At 39.5% G+C, this 16,772-nt stretch overlaps 1 protein-coding gene across 3 annotated transcripts in view; it reads left to right on the top strand.

The window, feature by feature from the left end:
* Window positions 1-340: 340 nt before the first annotated feature.
* The window catches only part of LOC143169111 (cyclin-dependent kinase 11B), a 21,515-nt gene continuing 5,083 nt past the window's right edge, over window positions 341-16,772 (top strand). The window contains exons 1-19 of one of the 3 annotated variants that reach the window (XM_076356305.1): window positions 341-393; window positions 957-1,090; window positions 1,774-1,889; window positions 2,429-2,553; window positions 3,147-3,285; window positions 3,846-3,976; window positions 5,183-5,305; window positions 6,489-6,584; window positions 6,692-6,820; window positions 7,645-7,710; window positions 8,293-8,468; window positions 9,212-9,302; window positions 10,955-11,076; window positions 11,413-11,518; window positions 12,116-12,237; window positions 13,226-13,333; window positions 14,334-14,450; window positions 14,735-14,883; window positions 16,430-16,619. In XM_076356305.1, coding sequence (XP_076212420.1) covers window positions 980-1,090; window positions 1,774-1,889; window positions 2,429-2,553; window positions 3,147-3,285; window positions 3,846-3,976; window positions 5,183-5,305; window positions 6,489-6,584; window positions 6,692-6,820; window positions 7,645-7,710; window positions 8,293-8,468; window positions 9,212-9,302; window positions 10,955-11,076; window positions 11,413-11,518; window positions 12,116-12,237; window positions 13,226-13,333; window positions 14,334-14,450; window positions 14,735-14,883; window positions 16,430-16,619 — 2,217 coding nt within the window. In that variant the 5' untranslated portion in view covers window positions 341-393; window positions 957-979. Of the gene's footprint in view, window positions 394-899; window positions 1,091-1,773; window positions 1,890-2,428; window positions 2,554-3,146; window positions 3,286-3,845; window positions 3,977-5,182; window positions 5,306-6,488; window positions 6,585-6,691; window positions 6,821-7,644; window positions 7,711-8,292; window positions 8,469-9,211; window positions 9,303-10,954; window positions 11,077-11,412; window positions 11,519-12,115; window positions 12,238-13,225; window positions 13,334-14,333; window positions 14,451-14,734; window positions 14,884-16,429; window positions 16,620-16,772 lie in introns of those variants that run through there. The other 2 variants (XM_076356304.1, XM_076356303.1) reach the window with 2 other exon arrangements.

Here is a 16,772-nt window from a genome sequence, read left to right as displayed (position 1 = left end):
GATGCGGTGCTGGTCTCCCCTTTTCTGCCCCTGGCGCCTTCGCCTGCCGCGGGCTGGTTTTCTCCGTGGGCTGCTGAATAGGCAGAGCCGGGCAGCTCCTTAACCCTCCTCCTGCCGGCGGTAAGGCCGATGCGCTGCGGGGGGCGGGCGCCGTGACGGTCGCTGGGCGGTTTTTGTCCCCTGCCAGGCGGCCCGCGGCCCGCCTCGCCCCGGGCCTCCCGCGGCTTCGCGCCGGGCGCCCCGAGCCCCGCTGTCCCCTTCGCGGCGGCGTCCGCCCCCCCCCCCCCCCCCCGCGCCGCCGAGCGTGCGCGGCACGTCATCGGCCTGCTCCGGCGGGCGGAAGTGGCGCGTTTGTCCCGCGCTTGCTCGTCTCAGTCTCCGGTAGCGGCGGCGGTGAGTGGGCCCGGCTCCCGCGGGGGGTCGGCGGGCGGGAGCCCGGCCGGTCCGTGCGCCGCATCGGTGTCGTCCCGGCCGCGGCGCGGGGCCGAACGGGGAGCCGGGCCGAGCCGCCAGCTCGGGCGGAGGTGGGGCCCCAGGTGAAACCTCTCTCTGAGGCGAAACGGGCGCCGCGGGCCGCGCCCCCGCCTTATGCCCCCGCGGCCGCTGGGTCCGGGCAAGCTGCGGACCTGGGGTGTGCTCGTGGGCGAGGCCGAGCTGGGTCTGTCCGGTGGGAGGCCGCGGTCGGCTGGTGCGTACAGCCGCCTCTGCGTCGTCCTCGGTGGTGGAACACCAGACCTTGTGTGAGGACGGTGTTTTCCTGTTGCTCGGACAGGCCCCTGAGCGCGTAGCAAAGACTGCGCCTGCTTCTAGGTTTAAAACGGACTTTTCTGGTTCGGCATAAGTCAAGTCCCACTTGGCTTTGCTTGAAGATGGGATGTTAAGTGTTTGTCCGCGTAAAAAAGTCATAAGGCTGTGTTGGACTGTGAAGGTTTCATTAATGTCGTGTTCTTTTGCAGAGTTTTTTTTTTTTTTAACTCAAATGGGTGATGAAAAGGATTCTTGGAAAGTGAAAACTTTAGATGAAATTCTTCAGGAAAAAAAACGAAGGAAGGAGCAAGAAGAGAAGGCAGAGATAAAACGTATGAAAAATGTAAGCTACCCTTTGGTATACAAACATTTCTAATGAAACCTGAGGCGCTTCAGTGCCTATATCCTCATTTTCTGAGGAGAACAAGGCTTCTTGCCCTGTCAGCGGAATTCCTCTGTGCTCTTACGCATGTTTCGTGTGTGATCTCTAATTCCAAAGTTTGACAGGAACACGATACTTTGCTAAGATCTCATTGGCCTTACGTTGTATGCTGTGCTTTGTTTCATAGTTGTCGGTTAGAAAAGGTAAAGCAACTGCTGTGATTAACTGAAGCTGCAGTTCAAGTAAAAACCTTTCAAAGGTTTTATAGAAGAATGGGTTTAAATAATTGTTCTTGAATAACTTTTATGTTGCTATTTGTTTTTGTACAATTATGTACAAAATAACATTCTATTGGAGGGAAAAAAACCCACAATAGTTAATGGAATCCTCCTTAATCGCTGTTTAATTTTGTCTAATTACATTGAATTTACAGACGTTCGGCTATAATTGCAATCAAACTGCATTTGGCTGCTTACAGCTATGAAATCTCTGCTTCACGAGTCAGTGTACTTTACTGGTGTGACCAGTTGAGGATGGCTTTCGAGCCAGTAATGGAAGAGTTGAGTACTATTTAAATTTTTTCATTTTGTGACATAAAAATTAATTGCATTTTGGTTTTGCCCTTTCATGTGTTGCTGTCACAGTCAGATGATAGGGATTCAAAGCGGGATTCTCTTGAAGAGGGGGAGTTGAGAGATCATCGCATGGAAATAACAATCAGAAATTCACCTTACAGGAGGGAAGACTCTATGGAAGACAGGTAAGAATAAGAGAATAACCTTGTTACCCTAGGAAGAGTTGCTGAAATTAAGCTTTAGAAGTACTGAGAAGGGGGTTTAAAAATACCTGAATGGGAAAAGTTTAACTTCTTCAGCATGCAGATGTGCCATCTTGCCTCCGGGTCGTAGAACATGCCAGAGTATCGTTTTGAAGTACTGATTAAGGCTTAACAGATTATTGTGGTCTAGTTTTGGCCATTGCCTAGTAATAAAATATTTCGCTCAAGATACAGTTAAAGCAGGCCTGCTGAGTTCTCTTCAGTGCTTAATTCATCCTCAGTTTGCTTGTGTATTAAAAGTGCGCATATAGTAATAGCTTAACTTCTCATCTGCATGACTATGATTTTCTCTAAGGTATTGTTAATGCCTTGGTTCGGGGGTGTTATGTAAATGAACTTTAATATAAATGAAATAGGAAAAAATGCATTCTTTTCAAAATGGAGAAAAGAGGAAATAACACACAGTCTGTTTGACAGTATATGTAACCTTCCTGAGTTTATTAATTTGTCTTGTGTTTTAGAGGAGAAGAAGATGATTCCTTGGCTATAAAACCACCGCAGCAAATGTCACGGAAAGAAAAAACCCATCATAGAAAAGATGAGAAGCGGAAAGAGAAACGTAGACATCGTAGTCATTCAGCAGAAGGTTGTTATTACTATATTTGGATAACATTTCCGGTAGCTTCCCAAGGTGAAGCCAAACAGGCACTCTGTAGAAAGTAAATAACAATAACTACAAACTAAGGAAAACATGTCAGGTGGATAAGACAAAGGAATTTAAACTTGTATTATTTCTTTAGTTACGTTTAGTGCTCTTGTGGGAATGACAGGGGTGTATATGTGTTTGGGAGGACCGTAATCACTTTGGGACAGGGACATAGAGTCTACTTTTACTCTTTGAAGTCTGTTAAGCTGCTTTCTGGCTTCACTGAGTGAGTGGGCTGAGCTATGATCTTTGTACCTGGCTGTAAAGGAAAAAATAGTCTTTCTAGAAACATTAGTGTTGTATGTCTGTTACTGACAGCCTTTTTCTGTTTTTAATGCAAGCATTTGTGCAAGATCTTACAATCTTTTAATTTTCCAACACCCTTTCAGATCAGTATTTTTCCATTAAGAAAATAACAAAGAACATGAAAATAGGTTACCATAAGTTTCATCCTTTCTAGTTTTGCTTTTTAAAAATAGGAGCACTAAATATTTTTAATAGTAACACTCCAAAATTCATTTTTGTTTGTTTAGGGAAACATGCCAGAGTGAAAGAGAAAGAGCGGGAACATGAGCGTAGGAAGAGACATAGAGAAGAGCAGGATAAAGCCCGTCGTGAATGGGAAAGACAGAAACGGAGAGAAATGGCAAGGGAGCATTCCAGGAGGGAGAGGTACATCCATCCCTCCCTCCTTCCCCTGTGACAAACCAACAAAGAGATGAACAGCTTCCTCCTCTAAATCTCTCTCTAACCTTTCATTGTTTCATTGACAAAAAAATTCAGAGCAAAAACTTGTAAGGTCTGATGCCAGTGCCGTGTTCTGTGAATGTGTTGTGTAATGAAAATGTGTTCTCGACTTTAATTACCTTTGTAAGTGACTTCATTACAACAGATATTTCTAGGTGAATTCATGGCCAGCATTTTATTATAATGAGAAAAAAAAAGCACAAACCACTTTTGCATAGTATTAGGGGATTTATTAACTGAACTTGCTAAATTTCTGTTTAAATCCTGATAAAGGTGCAGAAGCTCAGGTGTTTGAGAGTGCACGGTTTTTGTCTTTGAAACACTGTTTTTAAAGGATCAGCTGAAAAGCTACATCTGCTTTTGACTGATATGCAATCAGTGGTATTGTTGCTAGTGAAATTGAATTGTTACAGAAAAACAGTTTTCCTTTACTTCATAAGCTGAATTTGTAGTGAACTGTAACGTAACACAAAATTATTTTCTAGAGATCGTCTGGAGCAACTTGAGCGAGAACGAGAGAGAAAAATCAGAGAGCAGCAAAAAGAACAAAGGGAGCAAAAAGAACGAGAAAGGCGAGCTGAAGAAAGACGTAAGGAACGGGAAGCCAGAAGAGAAGGTAACTATCTCTGTATAAATCCTGTTTGGGCTTACTGTCTGCTGACACTATGGTGGCATGGAGGTATAGAAAGCATTTTTTACTTAGGTCAATGCCAGAATTTAAAAAAAAAAAAAAAAAAGAAAAGAAAAAGGGGGGGCAGGAGGAGGCTTCTACATGGTGTGGAGGGGAAATCTGTTAAGTTCTACATGGGGAAATAAAACAGCGTCATATGCCTTAAATATCATGGCATATTGGTTAGTCAGTAAGTCTTTCTTTGCCTCTCTCTGTTAGTCTGGTTTTCTACAGAAACAAAATTTATGTAATTGACATTGTCTCTGTGCGTGTGTGTGTGTATCCGTCATGATCCCAGTCACTTCTGAACTCTTTGGCTGAATCTAACCCAATTTGATAAGAGGTTGAAGTCTCAAAATTAAGTGTTTTAAGGATTTGGGGAAATAAATTGCAAATGGAGGGAGAGAGATCGTGTAAGTACTCCAACTATGAAAAAGGCTGTAGTGGGAGTCAAGTGTGGAAGATCTGATAACTGAGCAATTTAAATTAACTTCTACACATGAACCCTCACTTTGCATAGCATATCAGATACTTGCAATTTAAGTTCAGATCATTTTTGCTTAAAAGGTCTCTGTCCCAGCTTTCAGAGGTAAAAATCGGAGCCCATTCCTGTCATCAAGTGACCAAGATTGTTCAAGAGTAGCAGAAGAAGCCATATTTGTTGCTATTCTTTCTAGTTCGGCTCATACTGAACAGCTCCTTTTTGTGCTTGGGATTTACACTGATACTGTTCAATCTGTCTAGCCTTTCATTTTAGTTATTTTTGTTGCTCTAAATGTTCTGTCAGCTCCTTCTAACCCTTAGCTGTTTTATTCTTCTATGTATCTTCCTGGTCTGTCCACTTCTGTCTCTGGCATTGACGCCTTAGTTTCAGGGCGTTTACTGTGTAGTATATAGGGCACCTTGCTTCTGTTTCCTAAGTATGGCAGCACCTTTCTCTAAGTAGTACGAACCCATATTTTATTGTGCATGAGGTAAATCATAGTCCTTTATTCTGCTAGATATAGTCAGGTTCCACTTCCACTTCTCCCTGTTACCCTTTAGTTTGTAAAGAAAAATGAAAAGTATGCAAAGCAGGTGGTTGTGGCAGACAGCAGTATCCTAATTAGGGCAGGGGGATGTAACAATTTCTTCCGGTTTTGTTTTCACTAGTTTCTGCACACCATAGAACAGTGAGGGAAGAATATGGAGACAAAGTAAAAACGAGACCCTGGAGTCGCAGCCCATTACGACAGCAAAGAGACAAGCTTGAGCAAGGAGATAGCAGGAAACCAGGTAGCATTTGCCACTTTATAATGTCTTTCCCCGGGGGCTAGGAGGAGCTGTTCTGGGGTAGTGTTTAATTTTTAGTAGTAAACGTATATCCCTGGTACCCTATTGAAAGTATTGCCCACTTCAGCCATGGTGGCATAACTGGAATATTCATGAATACGTACATATGTACTGTTTTCTAAAGCATTGATGTTTCTGCAGGTAATTGTGCGAGTGACAAATTGAATGAATCTTTCCTTTTTAGTGGTAGGAGTAGTAATTTAAAAAGTTTCAGAGTTAATTTGTTCAATGATGAAAGAAGCAGCTGACTGAATTTTTAAAATTTTGTAGTTTAATTCCCTTGCAGATTAAAAAGGGATTGTTTACACTAGCTCCAGTTGGATTTGTTGTTAGGAACTAAGCTACCTTAAAAAGTTACCTTCCAGGGATCAATATAGTTTAAGCATCACTGATATTGTCATCTTGTAGAAGAAAATAAATGCTTAAGGCAGTATTCTGGTTAGGTGGTGAAATTTGTTTTCTAAGCCAGAAAATGGTCCTTCCCATGCCTAGAAGGTACTGACTGTCAGTAGAGAACTTACAAAATTGACATAAAAGTGTCTTTTGGTTAAAGAAGAAAAGCTCTGTGTCTGCTTTGTTAATGTGCGTAGCTGTAAAAATAAGTGTAACTATTTCAAGTAAGCTGATTGCAGAATGTAATCAGCTGAAATTCCAGGTGGAGGCAGGCAGTAAGGCCTTTGAAGCTACTGTCTAATTGATGAACAGTTATTTGCACGTGCTATTTCATGGTGGTCCAGAGGGACTGCATTAGAATAGTAAGCACTGATAGTAAGCGCTTTATGTACACACATTAGTGAGACTGTGTTGTGGTGATACTTGTTACCATGTTACTTTTTTTTTTTTAATTACATTTAGAGGGGCTTAGGCATATATCATGTTTAAAAAACAAAAGATCAATATTCCACATTTTTGGCTGTTGATCCTGCACCACTGCAATTCAGAAAAGCTGTCTGTCTTTTGAGCAGAGTGTGAGGTTTTTTTTTAGTGTTCTGTATTTCCAATACAGAATGTTCAACAGCAATTTAACGGCCAGAGAAAGTAAAGCAGTTACCTGGGTATTCAGAGACTTAGAAGTAGAAGTGACGTTCAGTCAGCACCCTGTTTTTAATTTTTATGGTCTCAACAGTAAAAGAAGAGAAACCGGAAGAGAGAGATCCTCTTTCAGACTTGCAAGACATCAGTGACAGTGAGAGAAAAACCAGCTCAGCAGAGTCTTCATCAGGTGATTAAATGCAATTTAGTAGATGTAATTAATTATACAGTTGTCTGTTGAGGAAACACTGTTGTTGGAGTGTGTGCCTACTTAGTTATGTGATTATTCCTGAACAGAATCTGGATCAGGCTCGGAAGAAGAGGAGGAAGAGTCTAGCAGTGAGGGTTCTGAGGAAGAGGGAGAGGAAGAGGAGGAGGAGGAGGAGACGGGAAGCAATTCTGAGGAAGTGTCTGAGCAGTCAGCTGGTGAGTAACATAAAGCAGGTCCTAGAATGGTATGTTATGATTTTCTTTGTTTCTCATTCTGTATTGTTTTATTTGATCATTTTCCTTTTCTCTTAGTCTAGGATAGGCTGAGACCTCACAGGTCAAGATAACTAAAAAGAAAAAAAACAAGTACAAGTCATATTCTATCCTTTTATATAGAGGTAATACCAATTATTTGTCTAAGAAGCCAGATTAGAAAACTGAAAGCCATTTTTGTCATCCTAAATGGTGTAAGGCTAACAGTTCAAATAATTTCGTAACATAACAAATATTCTGTAGAGAACAATTCTGCGCTTATTTGGAGGGTGGTGAAATACAAATGCCTCTGTCATTTTGAATTATTTTCAGTCGTAAATTTCAGATTTTTTTTTTCATGCCAGTACAAATAAATGAACATAATGAAGAAAGGTTTAGTAAAAAAAGTCTACTTACAGCCGTTCTTGTCATTAATTATTAAAGAAGAGGCACAAAAGCATGCTCTGATGGCTGGGTATTTTTCTTTAAAATCAATTACAGTTAATAAGCAAATATTCCTAAGTTTCCTGACTTAATTTATTCACCTGCCCCCATCCCTGAATTCCCAGATAATTGGTAAGAATCGTATTCCCTGTTGGAAGCTGAAAGGTGCAGTTCTGTTGAGTTAGGGGAAGCATTTGCTTTTCAAGTGAAACAGAAGTACGAGGTCACTAACTTGGTGCTGAAGAAGGCCTGGCGAGTTAGAAAAGCATTTCAATAGTGATCTGCCTTACAAGGAGCTATGGAAGTGCTGAGTTTATTCAGTTGCACTTGATTCTGTTTTGCAGAGGAGGTGAGCGAAGAAGAAATGAGTGAAGAGGAGGAACGGGAGAATGGAAACCACATCCCAGTTGGTACAATGCAAATACTGAATATTTAAAGAAGTGTTTGGCTCAATTTTTGCAGCCAAATAAATCTATTTCTACAAATATTTAAAAACATTTAAAATGTATGTCTTGTTGCAGTTTTGCTATCGTTCTAAAGCATCGTATATTTGGCATTTTGGGGCCATTCTCACGTCAGAATCAGAAATTTCTTGAAATCTATTCCAAGGTCTATGTTTAGAGGAAATCAGATCCTAGTCTAATGAGCTGATGTTTCCTTCTTTTTCGTTTTGGGTCTCTTGTCCTGTCCTCTCATCAAAAAAGCTTTGCAATCAGAATGAGATATACTGGCATTTATTTTTCTGACATGCTGTATTTAACACTGGAAACTGTATGTACATGACTGTAAACAAGTTCTTGAAAGCGCCATCTCTGCAAAGAGGAGAAATCAGGCTTCTCATTGACCTTTATTGTTGCAGTAACTTAAGTTGCATCAGTTGCACACCTATCTCGTGTATAGCGATTGGTGTTTCATTACCCTTATTTGTCTAAAGCTGAACTTAATTGTTCCAAACGGCTCCCTCTTTCCACGACTGATTCTGACTTTTAAAGTTACAGAGTCGAGGTTTGACCGAGATTCAGCAGGAAGCGAAGTAGAAGAGGAGGAAGTAGGGGAGGGTACCCCTCATTCCAATGCAATGACAGAAGGAGACTATATTCCTGATTCACCAGCTTCCTCCCCCATTGAATTGAAACAAGAGCTTCCTAAGTATCTTCCTGCACTTCAGGTAGAGGATCATTTAAAGGATGCTTGAGAATATCATAGGCAGATGGATTTCCCTAGCTGCTTTGTTAACATCATAAACACGTATTTGTGCATGAGATAGTTTATGGGCAGAATATGCCGTGCTGACTCAACATCACAAAACACACATTTCTGTGTGAAATATCGCTGTCTTTTTTTGACAAGGAAAAAATGTGCATGGAGCAAAAATGAGATTACTCTTCTAGATATAGATAAGAATGTAATAATACATTTGATACTCTGATATCTTGGTATTGCTATCTGAAAATAGATACTTGTGAGAGAAGAGTTCTGTTCACGTGAACAGAAACTGATGGGTGGTTATTCTTTTTGTAGCCAACAGCGAAGTGCGAAGAGAAAGCGTATTTGTATTAATTGAACTATGTGAAAGGTATCAGTCTAAGGTGCTGAGTTGCCTCCTTTGCCATTGTGGCAGAAATTTCAGTTTATTTTGTGCAAAAGTGAATGATTGAAGAGTTAATGAAATAATTTAGTTGATCTACTAAAACACAGACTCTGTCCAGGATTCCTTTAGAGATCCAAGTAAAAATAAACCCCAAAGATACCTTTCTTACGTGGCGTAGCCATATTGTTGAATTCTCTTGGTAAATTTTAATTATTCCTGTGAAGTTGCTGAAGTTTACCTTATGTCTTCTTAAAAAACCAAGCAAAACCCTCCCCCAGATGGTGGAGGAGTAAATGTTGTCCATCTGTCTGTTTTTTCAGGGATGTCGTAGCGTGGAGGAATTTCAGTGTTTGAACAGGATTGAAGAAGGAACATACGGTGTAGTGTACAGAGCAAAAGACAAGAAGACTGGTTAGTATAAGTGGTCTCCAGTTGTTATCTCCATGGTATTTAGGGCTGCAGCTGTATGCAAATTACAGCTCTGCGGTTTTTGTTGATGAACAAAATCTGTCTAAAATACTTTCTTCTTTATCAAGAAGAATCCATGCTTTTTAATAGGATGCGGACTTTGACATAAGGGCTTCGCTTGCAGCTCTTTTGAGTTCAGAAGTAATCTCTGTATTAGCCATGATGGTGTAGAACAATTAACACGATTTCAGTTTCTGGCTCGAAAGGCAGTTATTTCTGGCTTGAGATGTGCTGTAGTTAGTTACCAGGTTGGAAGTTTTCAAAATTTGATAGAAATGTTCCACCAGGTGTCACTGTAAGCACAGCTACCGATTAGAGAATTCATAAAGCAGCAGTTGGTGTGCAGTGAGTATGTACTGCAGTATTTTGTTGTAGAAAGAAATTTCACTCTTTTTAAGCTCCCTCTCAAAAAAAAATTTCTTGTGTATACAAGTGGATTTATATTTTTAAAACTCAATCTCTTTTCTTATCTGGTTTGTACTGGCAAGCGTCTTGAAGAAATTGTTGCATTTCCTATGAATGGTGCAAGAGCCAACCATTAAGTCATTTATGTGTTCCTCTTCCATGGTGATTTCTCAAGTGAGAGAAATATTTGCTTTGATAGTTTAACAAAAATAGTGGTATTAGTGCAGCGCTTCTTTTTTCCTGGAAAAAGATAATGCACAGCAAGATACAGTCTGTTCTTTTGGCTCTGACTCAGTTTCTCTGTAGCGTTGCTATCACTAGTGATACATTACTTTCTAGCAAGCTGGTCATTTTGAAGAGGAACTGTAGCACAGTAAATTAAATACCCACAGTTTTAAGTAGAGTTGGCAGATGGTGAAGAGAGCTTGTGAAAAGAATGTCTAGGTCTGCTTTGGAACATCAGAAATTAGGGTTATTCTCAGGTTCCAACTGACAAGCTGTGATTTTGGTGACAGGTTTAAATTCTGGATGCCTTGGTTCCTCTGTTTATTTTAGAATAATATGACCATTTGGTCTCCTTTGGGGAGTGGAAGTACACAGCTGGCATAGTGGTTTCTGAGTTCACTTCTTTACTGGACAACTACCATGAGCTCATTTTTCTTTTCCTTCTCTGTCTTGAGGCCCGCTCTGAGACTGACGTAACCATTATTCTCCACAATATCATGCAAAAACCAGATGTATTTAAATAATTCACTTCAGTAATGTTTTGAGTAGCACCTTGGTTTCAAGTCGGGTCTTTAAACAGAGGTAAACTGCATTTGAAGCATTTCTGTCTGCTGTCTTATCTTCCTAACTATGGTGAGGAGTTTAGGGTTAAATACACTTTTTATTCAGTTTGTTTCCAGTTGAGTTATATTAGAATACATTAAAATCCATGATGCAGCTTTTGGATTGTTGTTTTGGATTTTATTCTTTAAACTTGGCAATCTTTTGTTCTTGGTGGTGGGTTTTTTGTTTTTATGTTGCTAATCTGAGTCTGACTCTGCTTCTTGGTTCAACATAATGTCTTGAGTAATGTTTTTCATTCAAATAAATTAAATTAGTGACAGAACACTGGGGGACCTCTTAACGTGTATTTTATTAGCGATGTGATGGGAAGTCTGCAGTTAATAATACTGGTTTCTTTGCAGATGAAATTGTGGCTCTGAAGCGACTGAAAATGGAAAAGGAAAAGGAAGGCTTTCCCATTACTTCTCTTAGAGAAATAAATACTATTCTGAAAGCACAACATCTAAATATCGTCACTGTCAGAGTAAGACCACAATCTTCTATTTCAAAAGTATTTTTGTTCTTGAAATGTTGCCTCTTGCCTTATAAAAATGTTAGCATTCCTAGCAGAGCTTGTTTCTGTAAACAGTTATATACTACCCATAAAACTAAATAGACAGTGCTTGTCTCTACATAATCTGATGTTTTGCAAAAATGTTTTTGTTTTTGGTTTTTTTTCATAGAAAAGTACATTTTCTATGGATTTTACCAAAGGCAGGCTCTGTTTATCCTCTTGCCAGTAAATTTCTAAAATTCATTTTTGCGTGCTTTTTAAATACTGTGTGTGTGCTTGTTTTGATCATTTGTTTCTGTGTTTTAGGAAATTGTTGTAGGTAGTAATATGGATAAAATCTATATTGTAATGAACTATGTAGAACACGATCTCAAGAGTCTGATGGAAACAATGAAGCAACCATTTCTGCCAGGTACTGTTTGCCATAGTCTCCTATAATTCTGAAAACTGGCCAACACAAACCTCAGTGTCTTTGGGCTGTGCTGACATCAGAGAACTAGCTTTGTACAGTGACGTGTATTGCCTTGGAATGTCCTATGAGTGTTCTTTGGAACAAAGACTTCATTGCTTTTTCTCTGTTCAGTCTGATTTTACTGATACAAGTTAAGATAGGACCGTAGGCTGGGAGTGCTGATACTCATAGTGATATTTGGCTGATGAATCCAGTTTGCATGCTTAGGGTGAAGTGGAGGTTCAGATGTGAAATTGAGGGAGTTTCCCCTGTGCTAAACTGGAAAAGAACACTGGGTTTTAATTTTGGCCACTTCCTGTGTTTTTGAGAGGCATTAATTTCTGAGTATTATTTGGATGCATTCCAGCTATCCAAATTAATTTTGCTTTATTGGCAGCTCTGTGGGTTTAACTGCTCTTGTTTTATGGTGCAGTCTATACTGTGCTTTTAACTTGACATCTCTTTCTTCCCCCTGCCTCCTTCCCTGTTTTGCAAACAAAAAAAAATTAAAGATAGATTTCCTCTCTTAACGTATTTGGCTTCTTTTTATCATTTCAGGTGAAGTGAAAACCTTGATGATTCAGTTACTGCGAGGAGTCAAGCATCTTCACGACAACTGGATACTTCACCGAGACTTGAAAACTTCCAACCTGTTGCTCAGTCATTCAGGCATTTTAAAAGTAAGAATTACATTAAATATACCACGCTTATGAAACAGCTTGCATTACAGAATTACACTGCATTATAGCTATGTGAAGAGCCGGATAGAATGTTTTGCATTAGCCTTTAAGAGGTGTGGCTTGTAAAACACACAGTTGCGAAAGAGTGAACTTTAGTATTAAAGAGACTGCCTTGCCGCAACTGTAAGATTTATGCTAGGATGTGACTGATAAACATGGTCTAGTGAATGCTGAATTCTTTATAGCGTGATTAGAAGTCTGAACAGTGCTCTCTTCCTGGTGATGCAGCATACCATATGTGTGAGACAGTGTTACTTACTTTTTCTGTATCAGTATCATAGCATTTGAACTGGGGTTGCTCTTTCAACTTGAGAGATTGTGAGGCTTAATAAAGAATATAAATCTCTGTAGCAGTACTGAACTGTACAGTTACTGGTGGAGATGGAGATTCTCTTTACAAAGAAAAAGTCTTTTAAAAAGTTGCACACTTTAAAAATCTATCTATCCTTTCACTGACTTCTTACAAAAATCTAAGAGAAAAGCAGTACTAATAAGATCAGGACATAACATTTCAATTTTTACTTCTAAATTTTAGATGCCAATTGTATATAGCCATTATTTACATCTTACAGCTGTTACTGTTGCTAAGCCTTTCCCTTTCTCAGGAAAACTGGACTTTGAATTTTTTTCTTGCTTGCAAAGTTGAAGTCAGCATCTGTTGTTGTTCGGTGTTGTTTTTCCCCTGCCGTATAAGCTTTCTGTCAAGGTGATCAATAACAGGAACTCTTAGTTGGCCTCAGGAAGGGAAAAATGTTTTTTCCCTTCAGTGGAAAAAGACAAGGAAAGCCCATGAGAAACAGTGTGTTCTGCGTGGCTATTTTTGAAGGCTGGAAGCCGTGCAATAGCCAGCGTGGCCAACACATTGGCACTGTTAGTAAACAGTATGGTCAACGTTGGAAATACTGCTGCTATACCAATTTTCATTTAGGTTGGAGATTTTGGACTAGCCCGAGAATACGGATCTCCACTGAAGCCTTACACGCCAGTGGTTGTGACGCTTTGGTACAGGGCTCCAGAGTTGTTGCTTGGAGCTAAGGTATGTTTCTCCTTGTTCCTCTGGCTGCTAGAGGAATGACTCTTCAGACTAACTTTATTTTATAATTTATGAACAAAGTATGAGTATGCTTGATTCTTTATATTGGTTTAGAGGTGGAAATTCTGAATCTTCAGTATTATTTTTCCTAATAACACAGCTAAAAAGGTTCCATCTTCCACAGACAAAAGGTGGGTGGGTGACAGATTGAGTTTTTCTCCTTTAGAATGCTGATACGGTAGTGCTGCTGGGCTTCTCCTGGATTGGTGCAAACTGTCACTGTCATCTCAGGCAGCTGGATTTTTATTTTTTTTTTAACCTTAGTCTAAAATTTGTGACATCTGAGAGCAGAACAAGGTACTGGCAATATTCTGGCAACGTTCCCCTACTGATTACCTGTTTCATAACTGAAACCTGGATGAAATCAGTAGGGTTCTGTAGGGCTTCAGTGACAAGAACCATGGCAAAAATAAATACTGTGCTACCACCAAAAAAAAAGGGTGCAAAAGTAAAACGAGCCCTATGCTATCTTTGAAAGATGTTTTTGTAATAGAAGTGGCTACATTTAAGAGAAGAGGTGTACCATGGAGACCAGGTCTTGTGCCCATAACCTGAGATTGCTGTTTGTAGCAAAATAAGGGCTAAGGATCTCTGTGAAAGAGAGTGCAAGTTAGAAAGCTTTGCTAGTTGTGATGCTCTGTTTGTGAGTGAAAAAGAAAGGCAGCATTGTGGAGACTTTCATGTTTCATCCTGAAATATTTGTGTATGTGGGTATTACTCATAATTCACAGTACTTTTCACTTTTAAATAAATACAGTTGAGACCTGTGCCTTGGGTGTTGGAATGATTGTATGTGTTCTGTTCAGAGTGGTAGAATCTTTAAAGAAAACAAACACCAAACAAACAAAACTCCAAACCAAAAACAATAACAACAAAAAAACCCCAAACAACTCAGTGAGCATCTTACTGATTTTATAAGGTATAATTTATTCCTTCTTTTCAGGAATATTCAACGGCGATAGACATGTGGTCGGTAGGGTGTATATTTGGAGAGCTGTTAACGCAGAAACCACTGTTTCCAGGGAAGTCAGAAATTGACCAGATTAACAAAGTTTTTAAGGTAACATTTTTAACAACTTTGGATTCTAACTGACTGGTTTTAGAGGCAGGTACATTAGCGTAGTAAGAAATTAAAAGTGCTTGATGCTCTTTGATAGAGATTCAGCCTTAATAAAAGGCTCGTTACTCTGATTCTTGTTTTACAATGCTTATAGGAGGCTAAGATCATGATTTGTGTTTTGTCTGTTTTCTCTGGATACTTACCAACTCCTATAGCTACATAATGAATAAGCAGAAGGGTTGCACTCTAGAATGAGTTTATTAAGGAGATACTTTAATTTACAGGATCTGGGTACTCCAAGCGAAAAAATCTGGCCTGGTTACAATGAGCTGCCAGCAGTAAAGAAGATGACGTTCACAGAATATCCCTATAACAATCTACGCAAGAGATTTGGAGCACTCCTCTCTGATCAGGGGTTTGATCTGATGAACAAGTAAGTGCTAGCTTCTAGGGTATCCTTGGAAAAATGTGTTCACATGCTGTGGTAGTGGTGGAAAATGACTTGTAGTGAAGCATGGTATTTCGGTGCATTTAACCTTGTCAAAACATGCTGATGCATTTGAAGTTTGTCTGTGACATTCCTTGCAATGCTATTCCTCACTCTCTCACAACAGCTTTATTCAGTGTACCATGCTCTTAACACCTGCTGTTAAACCTCAGTCCAAGATTATTCTTGCACACCTGTATCCTAGAAGAATAGAAAAATGTTTTAGTAGTAGTTTTAGCTCATTCATGTCAGGTTTAATTATGTGGTGAGTCAGCTATCATGCAGTCTGCTGATGGATCTGGTTAAAACAATTATATTACAATTGCAAAAAGGAAAAAAAGCAGTACATTCTAGAGATCCCATTAAAGAATTAGGAAAATAGCAATCTTGTTTTTTTTCCTAGATTTTCAAAGTTCATGAGTTCTGTCACATCTGATGTTCTGGCAGTCCTTTTAACTAACTACTGGTGCATTCTGATTGCATTCCACTTCATTTTTCTTTCAAGGGTTGACAATGGCTTGATTTTTGTTCCCCTCCCTTTAAACTTCATGACATGAAGTAGTAGAAATGATTGAGTTTCAGATCTTACTTAGAACTTGTCTCCATCTAAAAAAATTAAATTTAAAAAAAATTAGTTGTTGTTTGTTTTTTTTTTTAAAAAGGGGGGGATTTTCAGTCTTTCCAATTTTTAAGAATTATGCTGCTCCAGGTTTTTTAATGAGTTGTGAATAATTTATTGGAAGTTGGATAACCTTTCAGAAGGTCCAAGCACAACTTGTCTTAATAAAGCTGGATATCGCATCAGTGTCACTTACTTCTTAATTGCTTTGGTTATGACAGGGCTATGTCTTCATTATTTCGGGTAAGAATGACAACACTATAGTATTCATGTAGGAATGAGTCAGTGGAACTCCTAACACGTACAAATCTTGGATATATAAGCGTTTACACAGTCAGGGCCAAATACTGTTTGGTAGAATGGATAGTACAGTAAAACATGTTTCTGTATTGCGAAAGGTTTAAAGTAATCAACCACAAGCTGTACAGTAAGTTACACTGTATTACAATATTTTGTGGTGTATCAATACAATCTCAGTTGCCTTCTCTAAAAAGCAAAGCAGTATTGTAAAATATTTTAACTGAACCATCCTGGATCCCTTTTGAGCTATATCTGACTACCCATAGGTTCTCAGGTGTCTAACGATTTATACCTCTGTAAACAGATCCCTACAAAAGCTACTTTTGATATGTAGTTCCAGCTGCAGTTCCATTAATTATAGGTTCATGGAGGAAGCATGCTTTTAAAATCGGCTAGCTATGTTAGATCGCCCATATGTCAGCGATCATACCCATTAGTAGAATTCTTTGTTAAAAATCAAAATTCTAAGTTCTGTTTCTGAAGAATTGATAATTTTTGGGCTAAAATTTTTCTTCTTTCTGCCCCTGTGTCTCTCTTCTTCCCTATTTCCTTGTCTTCCTAAATTCTTCTCAGCTTTTTGACATACTACCCTGCCAGAAGAATCACTGCTGAAGATGGTTTGAAGCATGAGTATTTCCGAGAGACTCCCCTTCCTATTGACCCTTCCATGTTTCCCACCTGGCCAGCAAAAAGTGAACAACAAAGGGTAAAACGTGGCACTAGCCCACGACCACCCGAGGGAGGCCTTGGATACAGTCAGTTGGTAAGCATAGCAGATCGAGGCAACTGACACAGACTTCTGATGTCCTCGGACATGTCCAAATCCTGATTTTGGAAAAGTTCATGTGGACTGCATTTTGTTAGCCTTCTGGGGCTTGGGATCCTAAGACTCACCTGTATTTGCATGAAAAAGACA

Source organism: Aptenodytes patagonicus, chromosome 19 (assembly GCF_965638725.1).
Source record: "Aptenodytes patagonicus chromosome 19, bAptPat1.pri.cur, whole genome shotgun sequence".
Lineage (NCBI taxonomy): Eukaryota > Metazoa > Chordata > Aves > Sphenisciformes > Spheniscidae > Aptenodytes > Aptenodytes patagonicus.
Note: the sequence above shows the minus strand (reverse complement) of the source record. Positions and strands in the feature narration are given on the sequence as shown.